The 18,177-nt window shown below is 36.6% G+C and overlaps 2 protein-coding genes across 3 annotated transcripts; both read right to left on the minus strand.

Annotated features, from left to right (window-relative positions):
- Positions 1-352: 352 nt before the first annotated feature.
- Positions 353-8,289, minus strand: LOC133725747 (wall-associated receptor kinase-like 8). Of its 2 annotated transcripts, XM_062153115.1 has the most exons (5): positions 7,904-8,272; positions 6,555-6,691; positions 5,105-5,904; positions 4,474-4,581; positions 353-1,864 (listed from the first exon to the last, which is right to left on the minus strand). In XM_062153115.1, the coding sequence occupies exons 1-5, from the start codon at positions 7,952-7,954 to the stop codon at positions 630-632; spliced, it is 2,331 nt and encodes a 776-aa protein (XP_062009099.1). In that variant the 5' UTR covers positions 7,955-8,272; the 3' UTR covers positions 353-629. The 2 variants fall into 2 exon arrangements, 1 of the variants encoding a protein (XP_062009099.1); XR_009854538.1 differs by lacking the exons at positions 353-1,864; positions 4,474-4,581 and having other exon boundaries at positions 5,765-5,904; positions 6,118-6,691; positions 7,861-8,289.
- A 327-nt stretch (positions 8,290-8,616) lies between these two features.
- LOC133725752 (wall-associated receptor kinase-like 1) lies at positions 8,617-11,425 on the minus strand. Its single transcript, XM_062153121.1, has 3 exons — positions 10,380-11,425; positions 10,051-10,167; positions 8,617-9,907 (listed from the first exon to the last, which is right to left on the minus strand). The coding sequence occupies exons 1-3, from the start codon at positions 11,260-11,262 to the stop codon at positions 8,685-8,687; spliced, it is 2,223 nt and encodes a 740-aa protein (XP_062009105.1). The 5' UTR covers positions 11,263-11,425; the 3' UTR covers positions 8,617-8,684.
- Positions 11,426-18,177: the final 6,752 nt, after the last annotated feature.

Genomic DNA, 18,177 nt, shown 5'->3' on the forward strand with positions numbered 1-18,177 from the left:
TTATATTAGAAGACGGATATTTTTAAAACATCGTCAAAAAAAAAAATCAAAATCATTCAGAATACGGAAAAAAGTGTGGCGTCGTATGACTGGTGTCGTGTGTTTCATTTTCTGTAGTAGTACGTGCTTGAACGCTTGCTTTTGCTTGAGATGGAACCTTTATTTTTTGTATTTATTGTATTGCTGCCATTTTTTCACGAAATCTTACTGCATTATAATAAAATGTTTGATTTTCAATCTCTTCAAGCCTTCAAGTATGACGAATCCCATATAAGTACCGCTACAAATTAAAATCTAATACATTTAGCTTTAGGTACCTAAATTATAAGTTGCGATGTTAGGCAAACAAAACTACTCCCAAATTAGAACACTACTTTATTAAGTAGCAAACAAAAGGTTATTTCTATTTTTCCAATACAAAAAAGAAAAATTGCAAGGAACTATCCCTAGCCTAAATTGTCAAATAAAAGAGCATTACAAGCAGATAAAGGTAGACAAATCCTCCAAACTCGAGCAGTAAGATGATTTCTTGTAATCTAAAAGATTATTTCTATTTAATGTCTACAACATACAGAACACAATTAGATATTACTGCAACTAAGAAACATATTTTCTGGTTTAGGCAAAAACTAAGAAACATTTTTCACACCTTGACTTGAAAGATAATAGTGGGATTTCATGGATGATGAAACCCGACCAACATCCAAAGTTGATCCTGTTCCCGTTGAACTCGAAGCAATATCCCATGGCTCGACTGATTCAGTTCTGATAAATTCAACCTCTTCATAGTTTTGTTCGCCATTAGAAGTCTTTTCTGTCATTTGAATCCCTTCTAGCTCTGATGTGACCTCTCTCATTGTAGGGCGCTTCCTTCCGTTCAAATTCAGACATCTTCTTGCAAGGTTTGCCACTATTAGAATATCTGCTTTCGATCCTTCCCTCAAAACTTGAGCATCAACAATTTCAAATAAACAATCTTTGTGCATGGAAATAATGAAATATGTGGCAAGACTTTTGCCTTCATCCTCTGACCTTAGAAAAGAAATTGGTTTTTGTCCTGTTAAGAGCTCAACAAGAACAACCCCAAAGCTATACACATCACTTTTCTCCGTAAATTGGCTTGACTGAAAGTATTCAGGGTCCAAGTAACCGAATGTGCCATGTACAAGTGATGTGGTCAGGTGAGTTTGGTCAATAGCAATTGATCTCGAAGTTCCAAAGTCAGCAATTTTTGCTCTGTATTTATCATCTAAGAGTATGTTTGTAGACTTGATATCTCTATGATAAATTGGAAAGGAAGCTGCATAGTGCAAGTACGAGAGAGCTCCTGCAATTTCTGTGGCAATTCGTAAGCGCATTTTCCATGTGAGTGGAAAGTCTTCAACCTGCTCTGTGATATACTTGGAAAGGGTTCCATTTGGTATAAATTCATAAACCAAAAGAGGAACTTCTGTCTCTAAACAACAACCCAATAGTTGAACCACATTTCTATGGTTAATTTGGGAAAGAATGACAACCTCATTGATGAATACTGAAAGTTGGCTTTCATCAACTATTTTAGACTTCTTCACAGCAACAATTTTCCCGTCCTCCAACATGCCTTTGTACACAGTGCCTTGACCTCCTTGGCCAAGAATTCTATCCACATTAAAATTATCGGTAGACTTCTCTAACTCTTGTGATTTGAACAATTTAATTTTCTCGACATTAACTTCACCTGACGATAATTGTTGTTCTAATAATAATCCACCATTTCGCTTGAAGAACATCTTTTTTCGTTTTATCTCATTCTTTTTCTTCAGGAGTTTGTATCCAAACCATACACCAATAAGCAATAATAAGAGTCCAAGGCTCGAGCTCAAACCTACATATATAACTCAGCCACCAAAACGTGCAAAGTCAGATTCAAAGACATATTTTTTTATTGAAACTCCAAAAATATATTATATATCTTGACAAGACACTTGAGTGTTTGCCACAAAACAAATTTAAAAGGGCCTTTCAAAGAGAGAGAGGGAAAAAAAAAAAAGTAAAATTCTTCTATGGTACCTGACGTATTGCTACTTCAACAATATACCTAGTAGTCAATGAAAGCAGACCATTTGGTACTTGGATTTATTCTTTGTTAGACAATTTGGTACTTCATATCCATTTTTTTCTTTACAAGTAAGGGCATGATTGTCATTTCAACCTTATTTTTATCAGAAGAAGAAGAAGAAAATTAAATTTTTTTTTTAAATTTCGGGCAATCGACCAGATATTATAGCTCTTTCGAGCATTTATCATTTGTTGGGTAGTATATAATTTTATTTAATATTAGTTCATATTTAACAAGAATTGATTAATTTTTTTTTATAGAAGTTAATTTTTATTTAAGGACTAAATATTGTTTAGTCCTTGAGCTTTTGACCATAAAACACTTCAGTCCCTGACCTTCTAATTTCACACGTTTAGTCCCTGTACTTCAAAATTTCAAACCAATAGGTCCTTGCCGTCTAAAACTTCCGTTAAGTGGCAGCGAAATGTCTATTATGTCCTCAGTTCTTTTTTTTTTTAAATAAATTTATTCCTTTCTTTTTTTTATTTTTTATTTTTTATTCTTTATTTTATTCTTTATTTTCTTTATTCAGAGAGAGAGGGATCCGAGGAAGGAGGAATCGAATACATGAAGAAACAAATAGAAAGAAAGAAAGGGAAAAAAAATTCCTTTTCCAAAAAAAAAAAAATAATTAATTAATTAAAAAAAAAGAACTGAGGGCATAATAGACATTTCGCCACGACTTAACAGAGGTTTTAGACGGCAAGGACCTATTGGTCCGAAATTTTGAAGTACAGGGACTAAACGTGTAAAATTAGAAGGTTAGGGACTGAAGTGTTTTATGGTCAAAAGCTCAAGGACTAAACAGTATTTAGTTCTTTATTTAATAATATAAAAAACGCTTCTATTCAATAAAATGAGTTGAAATAAAAATAACATTTTTCTAGACCATAAAACCAAAAGATCTGGTACAAAAATCTTGAATGATTTTGTCATTAATATAAAAAAAAAAAATTGTCTCATTATTTATACATTTAGAATCCAGGAGAGCGGTGGCTGGTGGTGCCCTTTGTGGTGGCAGTGAGGCAAGGGGCTTTGGATCAGGTCCAATTCAACCCTAGGGCTGGCTCCTTTGTCTGGCCCAATTGAAATAGGAAGGGGAGGGTGGTTGGGCTATGGGCTTTTGGCTCTAGTTTCTTTTCTTGCTATTTAGTTGGGTTTTTTCTTTAGTAATTTTATGTTTTTTTATTTTTTATTTTTTATTATAGTTAGTAATTTTCTTTAGTTCTTAATTGACATAATATATATATATATATATATATATTTTTTTTTTTTTTTTTTTGAAAAGGAGAATGACTCACTCATATTAATGAATCAACCGCAACGGTCGAAATAGTACATCCACCAAAACAGACATAAACATAAACCAATGCGTAAAATGGTACACATACTACTTCATGGACGATAAAGTACAAAGTCTTAACTAACAAAAGAACCTTCACCTTCAAAGGAACATATAGGCTGCTATCTACCTCTCATTGAGCACGTAATTGTGGTACAAAAAAAATAAATAACACTTCTAAGAAGTAGATCTTCGATCAACTAGGCTAGACTAAACTCCTTGGCTTAACTAAACAGGACGGATCACCTTCCCCTAATTAACATAATATTTGTTGTTTATTAATTAAGCTTCAAATTATTGAATTATATGCTTAATAGATACTGATTAGTATTAATTTGCATCAAGTATAATTAACAAGATTAGATTACTCTTTCAATTAATCTTCTTTTTACGTTTTGATATGTTTACTACATATGTTGGAGGTGAAGATTCAAAATGGAGGACATGAAGTGTATGGACAAATGAATTTGCATGACCACCAAAATTACAAACGCAAGACTGTAAGAATTAATGTGGACTTATCAATGTTCAATAAGGACCACAACAATTTAGCTACCTTATTTGCAGAATAAGTAATTAGACAGTGCTTGAATTATTTGAGTCCATGACCTCTTTATCTATAATCAGTACTGAATACGGTATATATTGTTGATTACTTAATTATAGAGTAATCCTAAATGTACATGAAATAGTTTGATAAAGGCCTACATCAATTAGGACTAAGAATCCTTTATGGGAGGTACCTAGTCCGTGATGCCTATAAAAGTCTTAGATCCCTGCTCTATCAATCACCACGCTATTCATAAGCTTTGCCCCATAAAAGGTTGCATACAAGATTGGATAGAGGAGAATATCTATCATGACTAATTCAAGTTGGTATATATGATTTATATTTTGTTCATCTTAATATTAAGCTTATGTTAATCTTAATTATATTTTGTGTTCTTAGATTGAGTACAATCTTATTTTAGTTTTACAAAGACTACTATTTGCATTAACAATTTGTAACATATTTATGAATTATATTCTCTACCTGCGGCAAGGCCTCTCTTGTCGTCCTCACATCGGTAGGAACCATACTCGTTCACGCACCTGCTGTTGCCAAAGCATAGGCGGCGACCATCTTGACATTCATTAATATCTGAAATAATGGAGCGGACAAAAAAGAAAACAATTACGGACAATTTTTAGGATGAGACTTTTTCGGGAACTTAACTCAGACCAAAAACAATTAGTTCACTCTGAAAAAAAAAAAAAAAAAATCATGTTTTCAAAGAACACTTAATTTTGGTGGTGCAATTTTATTTTATTTTATCAAAGTAGAAAATACAATGTTTTGTTAGAATGAAAATGTATCGATCATTAAACCTATATAATTACTAATTTGATATTTTGGTTACTTTGAAAATTGTTGGATTCATCATCTTCTTCAACTCAAGTATCTATTGCTTGCTTGTGAGAAAAAATTTTGTTTTTCAACTTTAATAACGCGGTACCAAATTTCAAATATGCAGACACATGTCTGACCAACAAATAAAAAATATTCAAACACATGACCAAAATTGCAATATTAAAACAGGACCACAATTATAGTTTTGTTAAAACACAGGGACTGAAAAATGCATTTGATCATTAAAAAAAAAAACTGTAAAATTTTTAATTACCTACATCACAAGATTTTTCCCCGAGATAGGGATTTCCTTCGAACCCCTTGCGGCATGAACAATAAATTTCCGACCGTTTGACTGCGAGATAAGTGCTAATAGAGCAAGCCGGGTCGACCTGAAGCGTTGAAAAATTGAACTGGTTAAATAATTCAAATGACCTAGTGTCGTTCATAATCCTCCATCTTAGTGACACAGAAACCTTGCCCATCCTCTTCAAGACAGCTGTAAGGCCCGAAATTGTTGATAAATTGATGGTTCTCTCCGCCCAATCTTTGGCAACCAGGAAGGCAAGCTTGGTGCAATCTGTAGTAGTCTCATTCTCATTTAAGGTAGTATTAATAACACTGAGGTATGGAGGAATACTAATCTGACAACAGTTAATACCGATATCGCAAGTCAGGTCTCCAGATTGATCACACACTGACCTGCATCCGCCAACAACAGAGTCTGCGGAACTCAACAGGGCAGAGGAATCGCAACTCACTGCAGTGAATATGTTGTATCTTCGAGAGTAGAAGAAAGGGCTGTCCCTTAAATCCGCCAGTTGGCTACTATTATTTCCCTCGCAGAAGAATGTAACGGGGCTGTACACCTGAACCCATCCTTCGGTAGATATATTCACCACCTCCAATTTGGTACGCCTCAAGAAAGGCTTCTCCTCGTTGCAGGCGATTTGAAACCATTCGTCATAGTAACAACTTGGATTAGGTCCAATCCCGAAAGGGTACGGGATGATAACATTTCCACACTTCGTTGGGCAATCACCTATTGCCATCCGTGGTGCAGCAGTACTTGCGCTGCATATGGATAACAGCAAAATGAATATCATATGATGAACTAGAATTTCCATCATCACTAATTTGTCTGATCGAAGATGTACTCTAGAAGAAGTATGATAGAAGCTGTAAAGCAAATTGACGATCATTGGCGAGCGAACTTTATAAAGAAAAAATTAGGAGAATTTTCAATTCAACAATAGGTACCACATACGTTGAGAGTGTGGGTCTTACATGGAAAAATGAGGACTCCACGTGTGAATGTCTCGCAAGTGTACAATATTGGGTGATGTAGAGCCCGTGTGGCCACGAGGCCTTCACACGTTGGGGTAACCCAATTTGATATCTTAATAAAGTAATCTGAGTTTCAAATCCAAAACCAATTGGTAACTGATGAAGTGACCCAAATATTTATAAACTCATATGCAAAGTCTCATTTTTTCCATGTGAAATCTATACTCTCAACAGAAGAAACTTCAGAGTGATCTAGTAGTCACTTTTTTTATTTTTTTTCTTCTTCTTTTAATATTAAAATAAAATAAATAAGCAAATAACGACAAACCGATATATAAATCAGAGGACACAAATAAAGAAAAAAGCAAGAAGCAAGGCAAATGCATGCGAAGACCATATGTACTTGGTCATCGAATTAGAAGCTTCCTAGTTCCTACTATGGATTTTTGGCCAAAGTTTCTTCCAGCAGATTCTGATACTTGGACAATGCGAAGAAGAAATTATCCCTTTTCCGTGCAACACATGGCTTTAGATGCGTGGGGCAACAGTTATTCTCAAGCAATTCTTTCTCATCCTGCAGATTATATAGGGCTAATGATCAGAGACCAGTTTCTAGGTACCCATTCTAACTCTTAACTTCTACACCTTTAATACGTGAAACAATAATATACATGGACATTTAAAAGCAATCTCCAAGAGGTCTAGGGGGTTGCCCATCTACATGATAAGTCTTTAATCGCTTTCACTTTGAATTCCATTACGCAGCCCTACTACATATCATCATCAGGAAACCACAGCCTTCAACCCTACAAATGGTGTTATGACCCTGCAGCTAGATTCTATGTCTTTAGTCTTTAGCTAGACTAGTCTTCAATTTCTTGTCTATTCTTCTTAAAATACCGTCATCTTGTAATAGATTAATTCCTTCCCCACTATTCATGCCCCTTGTATACGGCTAATTGACTTACTTGTAAACATACATGTCTAGTCAAAGATCTGACCAAAAGAAATGACTACATTATATAACACTACTACATATCATCATCAGGAAACCACAGCCTTCAACTCTACAAATGGTGTTATGACCCTGCAGCTAGATTCTATGTCTTTAGTGAGTTTAGTCTTTTAGCTAGCTAGTCTTCAATTTCTTGTCATCTTGTAATAGATTAATTCCTTCCCCACTATTCATCCTCTTGTGTACGGCTAATTGACTTACTTGTAAACACACATGTCACAGCTAGTCAAAGATCTGACCAAAAGAAATGACTACATTATATAACGGTTCTGACTGGTTGGATCTGGAAACAATAGCTAATGATTTTCACTGAATGAGATATCGTGTAAACTTGTTCAAGTAACAGAAGAAACCCATCTAAACCCAAGAAAGATTCAATATAAATAGTGGAGAATCTGGGGAAGAAAAAGTCATTACAGATTCCCAGTTCATCAAAAACCAAAATCCAACAACTATATAAAGCCAAATTTATAAAACTCAAATTAACATTCAACCAAAAGAACTCCTTCACAATTAAAGAACATGCAAATAATCCATCAAATGAAAGAAATACAACCCAGTAGGCCAGTCAGATCAAATTGGATAACAAAATCATATACACAGATGAAGAATTATCAAGTCTACTAGTCCTAATCATGGATTGATCAAATTAGAGATTGAAAGATCCAAAACTCAACGATCAAATCCTAGAATACAAAGAGAAACGAAGGCCAAGGTGGAGATCAAACCTGGAGATGAGCGATGCAGGAAGAAGAAAGAGCGAAAAATCACCGTTCTGTAGACGTAGTTCTTCGCCGTCTGTGGAATTTCAGAATTCCACATCTTGAGGCGGCACTCAAAGGAGGAACTTGCCTCAATATATGTCCCATCTAATAATCCTATCTCAAAATCCCAGATAATTTAAGTCCCTCTCTGTTTTTTTTGCCAAACAAGGGATTTTCCAAGTGGGATTTTTAATCCCATCTAAAAGTCATCTCCCTTCTCAAAATAAATTCTCCAAACACTACCCAAACCACTAGCTCGCCCTACCCAACCCGCCCTGGGGAGCATGATTGTGAGATTGCTGTTAATAAATGAGTCAGGTAGGTTTTTATGAAGAGCACGCAAATTTGCTAGGTACAAAAATGAGAGTATTATGGGGATCGATCGAAGTTAGCTAGAAATAATTCGAAATATTTAAAAGTATTTATAAATACTCTTCCATTTTAAATTTGTATGGATTAAGAGTTTTATGGGTGTATTAAGAGTTTTTCTGCTTGCATTTAGAAACACTCGTTCCTTAAACACATCAACAGCAATAAACCTGCTAGTTTAACAAAGTTACAAGTACGATAAATATAGCCGCCAAGTGTTTTTTTTTTTTATTTGAAAAGAGGGGACCGAGTTTTATAACTGCAAATATTTACAACTTTACTATTTCTTAGTAACATATTTACATAAGACTACTATTGAAAAGGACACATGTATATGATGTTTACACAATATTATATGTAAATTATCATTCATTACACTATGAAGATATTCAGGAATTAAGTTTGTACATAGTGATCGACTAGAGAGATAACAGTGCAATTCCTTGCGATGGTGATGAAGGCGGACCAGCAGCAACACCTGACCTTGTTCCTGTTACGGTTCCTGTTGAAGTTGAAGCAACATCCCATGGCTCAATTGAATCATACCTGACAATATCAACCTCTTCATAATTTTGCTCACCATTAGTTGTTTTTTGTGACATTTGAATCCCCTCCAGCTCTGCTGTTACCTCTCTCATTGTGGGGCGGTTCCTACCATTCAAATGCAAACATCTTCTTGCAAGGTTGGCAACTAGTAAGATATCTTCTTTAGAGGCTTCATTCAAAACTCGAGCATCAACAACTTCAAATAGCCGATCATCCTGCATCAAAATAATGAAATGTGTTGCAAGACTCCGACCTTCTTCTTGTGATCTTGTCACAGAGATTGGTTTTTGTCCACTCAAGAGTTCAACAAGAACCACTCCAAAGCTATACACATCACTTTTATCCGTAAATTGGCTCGACTGGAAGTATTCTGGGTCCAAGTAACCAAATGTCCCATATACAAGTGTGGTCAAGTGAGTTTGGTCTATGGCAACTGATCTAGAAGTTCCAAAGTCGGCAATTTTTGCTCTGTATTTTTCATCTAGCAATATATTTGTCGACTTGATGTCTCTATGAAATATGGGAATTGAAGCTGCACCGTGTAAGTAGGAAAGAGCTCCTGCAATTTCCGTGGCAATCCTTAAGCGCAATTCCCACGTAAGTGGAAAATCCTCGTGCTGCTCATGGATATATTGGGAAAGGGATCCATTCGGAATAAACTCATAGACCAAAAGAGGAACCTCTGTCTCTAAACAACAACCCAATAGTTTAACCACATTCCTGTGGTTGATTTGTGAAAGAATAACAACCTCATTTATAAACTGTGAAAGTCTACCTTCGTCCACTTTTGTAGACCTTTTTACTGCAACGATTCTTCCATCTGTTAGCATACCTTTGTAGACAGTCCCTTGGCCACCTTTGCCAAGGATTCTATCAACATGAAAATTATCAGTGGACTTCTCCAACTCTTTTGATTTGAACAACTTAATTTTCTCAAGATTAACTTCACCAGATGATAATTGTCTTTCTAACAACAAACCTCCGTTTCTTTTGAATGACATTTCCTTGCGTTTAATGCTTTTCCTTTTCTTCACCAGTTTGTGTACCCACCATGCAGCAATAAGTAATAATAACAGTCCAAGACTCGAGCCAAGACCTACAGAAATCAGTAAAAAGATAAATGATGAATACTGCACTGTGAATAGTTAGTTGTTGCATTCATGATTTTCGAATCAAATTCAAGACATATACTCTTTCATTTTTAATTTGTATGGATTTTCATAGGAATTAGGCTTATACCTGCAAGTGCCAATTTAATTGTATCCTTTTCGTCCTCGCATTTGAACGAACCAGGAAGGTTCATGCACTTGCTGCCGGGCCAGCATCGTTTAGTACCATCTATGCACTCATCAATGTCTGAAATTAAAATGACAAATGATAAATTAATGAAAAGTATATCTGGTTGGCTTCTTTTTTGCTAGATAGGGGAGGGGAACTAAGTTATTCATACAAATCAATTGCATATATGTATCAAAATCAAAATTCAATCACATAGATCCAGTTTAACAGGAATTACAGGATATGATCATTACTATTCAAAAATGAAAACATAATTTTCAATTTATTACCTTGACAAGGTTGGAGAAGATAGGGATTTCCATCAAACCCTTGTGGGCAGCGGCAAGAAAGCACTGACCGATTAAATGCCAAAGAAGTGTCAAAATCGCATTTCTTATTTCCTTGAAATGCAAACGACGAACTAGTGTCATTGATTACACTCCATTCTAGTGCCACAGGAACATGGAGCATATTCCTAACGGCGCTATAATTTGATGCAGTCTCAAACCAATCTTTATCAACCAGGAATGCATAGTCACTGCAATCCGGCTTTCCACTGTCATTTCGGCCGGTCATGTTGGCTGGTCCATCCACCATTACGCTAGCAGTGACAACCCTGAGATACGGAGGAATACTCGTCTGGCAACAATTAGTACCAATATCACAGCCATCAGAGTATCTACCGGTATTCTGCTTATCACAAATTGACCTGCACCCACCAACCACCGATTGATCTGAGCTCACCAAGGAGACAAATCCGCAAGTCGCTGCGGTGAATCTGTTTTGTCTCTGAGAGTACACGAAAGGGCTTCCGGTCAGATTTGCGGGCTGGCTACTTCCTGTTACGTTGCAGAAGAAAGTAACGGGGCTGTTCACCTGAAGCGTGCCGTCTTTGATAGAAATGCTCAGCACCTCCTGTTGTGTAAGCCTCAAGAAAGGCTTGTGCCTAGTAGACTGGTTGCAGTCTATTTCAAACCACTCTTCAAGGTAGCAATCTTTATCAGGCCCGATTCCGAAAGGGTACGGGATGCTGACATTTCCGCATTTCTCTTGGCAATTCGGCTTTGCTATCGGCAGCGCTGTTCCTGATTCTGCTGCTACTGCTGGTCTAGTACTCAAGCTCCATAAACATAAAACCATAATAGATATCATATGATGAACTAGGGATTTCATTCTATGTATCCTTCTTCCTCCACAATCTCATATCTGTTAGGTTGTTGCGTACTTATCTATATAGGTAATTACGCAGAGAAAAGTGAAACAGAAAAGTAAACTAAAACTAAAGAGTACCCAAGTGGACGTGTGTTACTTAATTTAGTCCTTTCCTTTTGAAATTACTTTCATGGATCTCAATTTCTAGCCGCAGAAAATTAGATTTTCAATTGAATGGATAATGTGCATGCATTTACGTATTCGAACGACTCCATGACAAAAATTAAAGAACTTCACCAAACTCGACTGGTGATGCTGATCATGTCATTACTGTTTCATTGCTGACGTATAAATAGCTTCATTTATTAACGGGGCTCTATGGTTCATGAACACAGAACGCTAGCCTTGAGAGAGATAATGAGATTAGTATTAATTAAGTTGCTTTCTCTTCCAGATCCATGTGCAAATATTGCACAACGTCCACATTAATGGAGATAGCTAGAGACGACAGCGATTGTGCAGACTAGCGTCCCAACTCCCAGGTTTTCTGCTTCATCCTGCATCTGCTTTTCCTCACATGATTCATCTCTTTTGGCCCACTTGTCCTTCCATTGTCAATTCTATTGTTTCAACTCCTGCTTTTTAAAGCTATATTTCGCTGTAATGCTAAAGGACTTGTTTCGTAAAAACGTGTTTGAAATTAATTCAAGGAAAATGATCGAGTGGAAAAGAAAGAAAAAGATTTTCTTTTTGTGACAACAAAAATTCATCCGTTGACCTAAGAAAAAAAAAAGTTGAAAAATCTTTTTTTTTTTTGTTTTCCGTGATTAAGGAGTGAAAAATATGTATTATCTTTCTTCTTTGTCTCCTCGTTTTTTTTGTTTTGTTTTTTTTTTTTCTAAACAACATAATGATGCAAAATGGAAAAATGTCAAAGAGAAAGTACAACATTAAACGTAGACGGCATGGCCATACATTTAGTGTTCAGAGTGGTGGTGCAGTGGCACACGTAAGACCATATATTTAGTTTTCAGGACCACAAATAATGTTAGTTGTACTTTAATTCTCTTATACAGATCTTTTAGTGGAGTAAGTGGGCATTTGTTGGGCCAAATTTGAGAATTTGGTCAAGAGCCCTATTTTTAATTTATATCATTTGCTGTCAACTACTAGATCATCGTCCCTTAATCGCACTCAACTATAATTCGTACACGTCTATATATAGTTTCCTGTTGCTTCTTTTAATTTAATTGCTAGCAAATTTCTTCCTTTTTGGACAATGTAGTTTTATTTATTTTTTTTCCTTTTATTCTCAATTTCTAGACATCAAATTGTTTTATTTGCTAATCATTTTTTAGTCAAATTTTGAACAAAGTAGGGAAAAAGTCATTTTAGCTAGCCATTTTAGAAATATATCTGCATCAATTCTCTCTATTGTAGCTATATTTGAATTTATGTTATTTATTGAATGAAGAAAAAATAATTTAAATGTATTTATAAATTACTTTTTTTTTTTTTTTTTTAAAAAACCCCACCCCATTCCCACCCTTGATGGGGCTCGAACTCCTGACCTCTTATATATGAGACCAAAGCCTTACCACCCCACCAAACACACACACCCGTATTTATAAATTACATAGAATAACTTAAAAGAAATGTCATAAATTAACAAAAATAGAGAGCCTTATCTCTCTATATGTATGAGCAAGATAGCTAAAATTTAAAGTAGAGAGCCACTTAAGAGTCTGGTGCAATTGCTAAAATTGATAAAAAGCTAAGTATGCTCTTTAAAATAGCTAAGAGCATCTTTAGCAATGATAGCCATTTTTTTAGTCAAATTTTAGTCATAGTAGCTAAAAAGTCATTTTGATTAGCCACTTTAGAAATACATCTGCATCAGTGCTCTCTATATTAGCTAATTTTGAATTTATATTATTTTTTAAATGAAGACTAAATAGTTTAAATGTATTTACAAATTACATAATATAACTCAAAATGAATGTTTTAAATTATTTTTGAAGGGAGGAATGTTATAAATTATAGAGAGCCTCATCTCGCTCGCTATATTTAGGAGCGAGATGGCTAAAATATTAATAAGGAGCCATTTAGAAGTCTGGTGCAGCTGCTAAAATATATAAAAAGCTAAACATGCTCTCCAAAATAACTAATGAGCCGGATTGGCTTCTTCCCATTCTAGTTGATGAGTCTTTTTAATCGATGTCAAAAATGGAGTGTGGTACTCTTCCCAACCGGTTGTGGTGGGTTTAATGAGGTCATTATATACTCCTTGATATATGTAGTCTTATTTGATGATTGAATCACTTTTCAATAAAAAACGAAGAAGCTAATGAGCCAAAATAGAGAGTCTGTTAAATATGCTCTACGTACATAAAATTACAATTAAATAAATAAAAACAGTTCGTCAGAAGTAAGAATCAAACATAAAAATCAATGCAATTGAAACAAAACTAACTGACACCAAAAAGTAACCACTGCAAGTGGCCTAGTGGTTCTTGCCTAGTTGGGTGTGCTTCCCAACCTAGGTTCGAACCTTGAAGCTATCAAAGTGGTCAGGCACTGTACTGCAATGCACAGTTGGAGCATTTCACATGAGCTGAAGGGGTTTATCTTGGGCCTAGGAAGCATTTGGATTCCCCTTGACAAAGTCAAAAAAAAAAAAAAAAAAAAAAAACTGACACCCAAAAGTCAATTAATTGAAGGTCATTTCTCAAAATTTTAACAGATTTCGATTTTAAAATAAAAATCGATGTTATCAATTCGATTAATGGTTAGTACCGGAAAGAAGAAAAAAAATTCTATGGAACCGCGCAATTCTAGCACTATTACATAATAAATTAGGGAATATGTTCATTGACCCAAATTTGAGCTACACTAACCCCATTTACCCAAACATCTACACTTACCCAATAAATTACATATTTTTTTTGCCCTAATACCCAATTAAGTTATTTTTTGTTTATTTTTGGGACAATTTGCCCTCTCTCCTTTTGTCACTTAGAGAGAGAGACTTCGCCGGACTCCGGTCACCGGTCGCCAGACCGGCCGCGGGAATCCGATCACTGGTGATGAGAGTCAGGCGTCTAGTTTTATTGCCCCCTAATAATACCCAATAAACTTTTTATTGCCCCTAATAAAAATGCAATAAAAATTTATTAGGGGGTAATAAAAGTCTCCGACGACCTCTTTGTGAACTTCTGGCAACCTCCGGGCCGGTGACCGAAGTCTGGCTTTTCTGTTTTATTGCCCCCCAATAAAAATTTATTGGGGGTGATAAAAGTCTCTAGCGACCTCTTTGGGAACCTCCAGCCGGTGATCGGAGTCCGGCGAAGTCTCTAATGACTTTTTAATTATTTGAAGGGTAAACTTTTTTTTTTACATTAAAATTGGGTAAATGGGCACACAAATCTTTTAGTGAAGTAAGTGAATATTTATTTGGCCCAAATTAGGTAAATGGTCAAGAGCCCAATAGATTACAGGGAGCAGACTCCCATTATGCAGACCAGGTGCGGACTTTTAATTTAAGCTGTTCGATCAAAGCGACGGCTCGCTCCAGATTCTCCAAGTTTCTGACTCGATGAGCAGGCTCTCTCTCTCGTCCCCCACCATCTCTGGTTTTCTCAATCCATCTTGCAGATTTCTATGCTTATGGACCATATAGAAATCAAATCAGCTTCTTTTTATGGTTATTTATATAACATCATCTTAAAAAGTACCAGAAAAACTCGAAGCCATGTTAATCAGTTTTTTGTGTTGATGGCTAAATACCCAGATACAATTTAATCCCAGAATCCTACTTTAATGGAGTATGAAAATTGGCCTATTCGTACGCTTATAGCAGGATAGGCCAATTTGGTTTCGGGCATGAGCTTATTTTGATTTGCACAAAAGCTACAGCTCCAAGATTTGGTTCTTGGATATTTGAGAGTTGGAACCTGGCGATCATCTCAATCATTCGAAACACCAAGATCATCTCAGACTTTTTTATAGCAATGATTCTTCCATCTGTAAGCATACCTTTATAAACAGTACCTTGACCTCCTCGGCCAATTAACAACTCTATCAATAAAATTGTTGGTGGCCTTCTCTAGCTCCTTGAATTTGAACAACTTGATTTTCTCAATATTAACATCACTTGACGATAATTGTTGTTACAGCAATAAACCACCATTTCGTTTGAAAAACATTGCCTTGCATTTAATGTTGTTTCTGATCTCTCTGACTTGCAATAGACAACATACACCAATGAGTAGTAAGAACAGTCCAAGACCTCCATAACTCAATGAAATGAATCATCTCAATAAATAGTTATGTTTTCATGCAGGTGGCATTTGAATAAATAATATAGGGAAAATGGTAGAGCAAGTTCACTTGTTGGGTCACTGGGTTAGAGCCACTAGTCACTGGGTTAGACATTGTTCACTGCTTTTTTATGTTTGTTTCCACCGGTTGAGTCTAGGTCACTGAATCAGTTTGGAAACTGACTTGGATCACTCTGAGTTAGTTTGTAGGTCAGAAAACTGACCTAGAGAGTGACTCAGAGTGACCCAGGTCAGTTTGGAAACTGACTTAGACCCAACGGGTGGAAACAAACATAAAAAAACAGTGAACAGTATTTGACCCAATGACCCAATGAATGAACTTGCTCATAGTACATAGAATCGCATACTAGTTGTTTGCTAGCTGATAAGTACTGCCCAAATTTCATAGACTAAGAAGCATTCCAAAACTTTAATGAACTCTGGAAGGTAAAGGCGCATACCAGAAATGATAGGCTTAAATATTCTAGAGGTCTGAGACTTTCTACTTTTGTTTGAGTAGCACAAGAAACCACCACTTGCAAAATACTTGCATACATAACCCGTTACATTTGAGTAGCATTCATAACCCCCAACAAAATTCTGACATTTAGCGTCCAGAGATTCCCATATACCAATATATAGGGACCTTTACACTGATCAGGATCCTGCCATTCATCAATATCTGAAATATGATATTGTAAGAGAGAGACACCAAAGTTTGATTGAATAAATAAAAGATAGAGGCCAAATGGACATGATCGATGGTGAATGGTGATGCTCTGCTACGTTACTTTATTTTTTGTCAATACATATTTTGCACTATTATTAGTTTCGCAACATTAGCCTTTAATAAAATTTGGTAATAATGTCTATCAATCAGAGACGATGTACGTTAGGAGTGCAAAATATTAAGAGAATTCTTGACAAGGACCGAAGCTTTACCCTGACAAGGTTGGAGAAGATAAGGATTTCCTTGAAAGCCAGACGGACAGAAACATTGAAGCCTTGACATGTTATTTGCTGAAGAAGGGCTGGCGTCATATTTTATGCAATAGGGTGTTGAGCCTTACTCGTCTACTGAGGAAAGTGCCGCCCAATCCATAATGGATGCTGAGACGTTAAGACTGATGATCGGTTTAGTGTTGGCAATGAATCGTTCAAATGTTTTGAAAGATGAATTGTCTAGGACGAAGCTCCAATCTAGCATCACTGGGACGCTGTCCACATCATGTATAGCTCTTGTTTGATGCGGAAACCAGTTGGCCTGCAAACTGTCTCTTTTGAGCGTGTGATTGCGCGGGCGTGCCAGCACCGTGGGGTGCAGTCGTCGGGGGAATCCCTTGACCTGACTTCTTCTTCAAACGTTGTGGATGAGGAGAGCACCAACCTCGTCACAAGGCTCTTTTCTATGCCTTCCGAGAAAGGACTTCTTGCCTTACGGATAAGGGCTTTGGTTGTGATCTCTTCGCGACACTGAATCGATACTTAGTGTTGTAGCTAAGCAGAGCAATCACTGGGAAGTTTGGAGAAAGCACAGGGTTTGCTAAAGCGTGACTTTAGCTTCGCTGGGTTGCGAGGGCGTTACCCTTGCTTCGCTGGTAGTATCGGTGGCAGTAGCACTTAACAGTCGGCTCTTGGAGAGACTAGGACTGGAAGCACGGTCGCCGGGTTTCAACAAGGTTGAAGGTTTGCTCCTGAGAGGCTTGATAATCCGAGGGATTGATTGATTTGAGAGTTGTCTTTTGATTCGTCCTTGAAACCTGGTATTTATACCTAGGGTTTCGACTGTTCCTTGCCATAGAAGGATTATTGATTGAAGTTTCCTATTCAATCTCTGCTACTTGATTCCAATAAGGTTTCGTTTTCCCTATGGATCACGGAATGGGCGAAGCTGTAACCCAATCCCAAGTAGGCTTATTTTTGGGCCGCAGGTATCGGCCCGCTGTGCTAAATCCATTAAAGGATCTTGCCAAAACTACTTTTGGGCTCAAACAGCTCTGAAGCTCGACAAATTATTTGAGAACGATTCTTGCTCGATCAGGAATGCATACTTGTCACCGGTGGATATTTCATCATATTGTATGATCTCAGTAGAAATTGCAGTGAGATATGGGGGAAGTATCACCTGGCAACAGTTAATACCGATGCAGCCAAAAGTTGTGTGATCATTACATGTTGACATGCACCCACCAACTGCATGCCCATCAGAGTTGATAACAGAGGCAAAGAAGCCGCAACTCACTGCAATGAATCTGTTGGCGGAGTGAGAGTACACGAAAGGGCTTCCATTCAAATTTGGCAATCGGCGATTCTCCTTTTCGTTGAGGTCGTAGAAAGTAACAGGGCTATTAACACGAAGCGTGCCATGGATAGAATCATAGAAATGCTCAGCACCTCCAGTCCGGTAAGCCGCAAGACAGGCTTGTATCTTGTAAACTGGTCGCAGTCTATTTGAAACCAGCTGTTGAAGTAACAGTCTTTCTGGGGTCCGATCCCAAAAGGGTATGGGATGCTAACATCTCCGCAAAACTGTTGGCAATTAGGCTTTACCATCGGTGTAAATTGATCTGATAATTCTGCTGCTTCACTTATGTCTAATAGAAAGGCAATCGCCATA

This window comes from Rosa rugosa, chromosome 1 (assembly GCF_958449725.1).
Source record: "Rosa rugosa chromosome 1, drRosRugo1.1, whole genome shotgun sequence".
In the NCBI taxonomy this organism is placed as follows: domain Eukaryota; kingdom Viridiplantae; phylum Streptophyta; class Magnoliopsida; order Rosales; family Rosaceae; genus Rosa; species Rosa rugosa.

Coding starts and splice junctions, on each gene's coding strand:
- LOC133725747 (XM_062153115.1), bottom strand. CDS start 7,954: ATGTGGAATTCTGAAATTCCACAGACGGCGAAGAACTACGTCTACAGA. Junction 5,905..6,554: donor ACTTTGGCCAAAAATCCATA/GTAGGAACTAGG, acceptor ATCCATATGCAG/CGCAAGTACTGCTGCACCAC. Junction 4,582..5,104: donor GGAAAAATCTTGTGATGTAG/GTAATTAAAAAT, acceptor CCATTATTTCAG/ATATTAATGAATGTCAAGAT.
- LOC133725752 (XM_062153121.1), bottom strand. CDS start 11,262: ATGAAATCCCTAGTTCATCATATGATATCTATTATGGTTTTATGTTTA. Junction 10,168..10,379: donor TCTTCTCCAACCTTGTCAAG/GTAATAAATTGA, acceptor TTTTAATTTCAG/ACATTGATGAGTGCATAGAT. Junction 9,908..10,050: donor AATTAAATTGGCACTTGCAG/GTATAAGCCTAA, acceptor TGATTTCTGTAG/GTCTTGGCTCGAGTCTTGGA.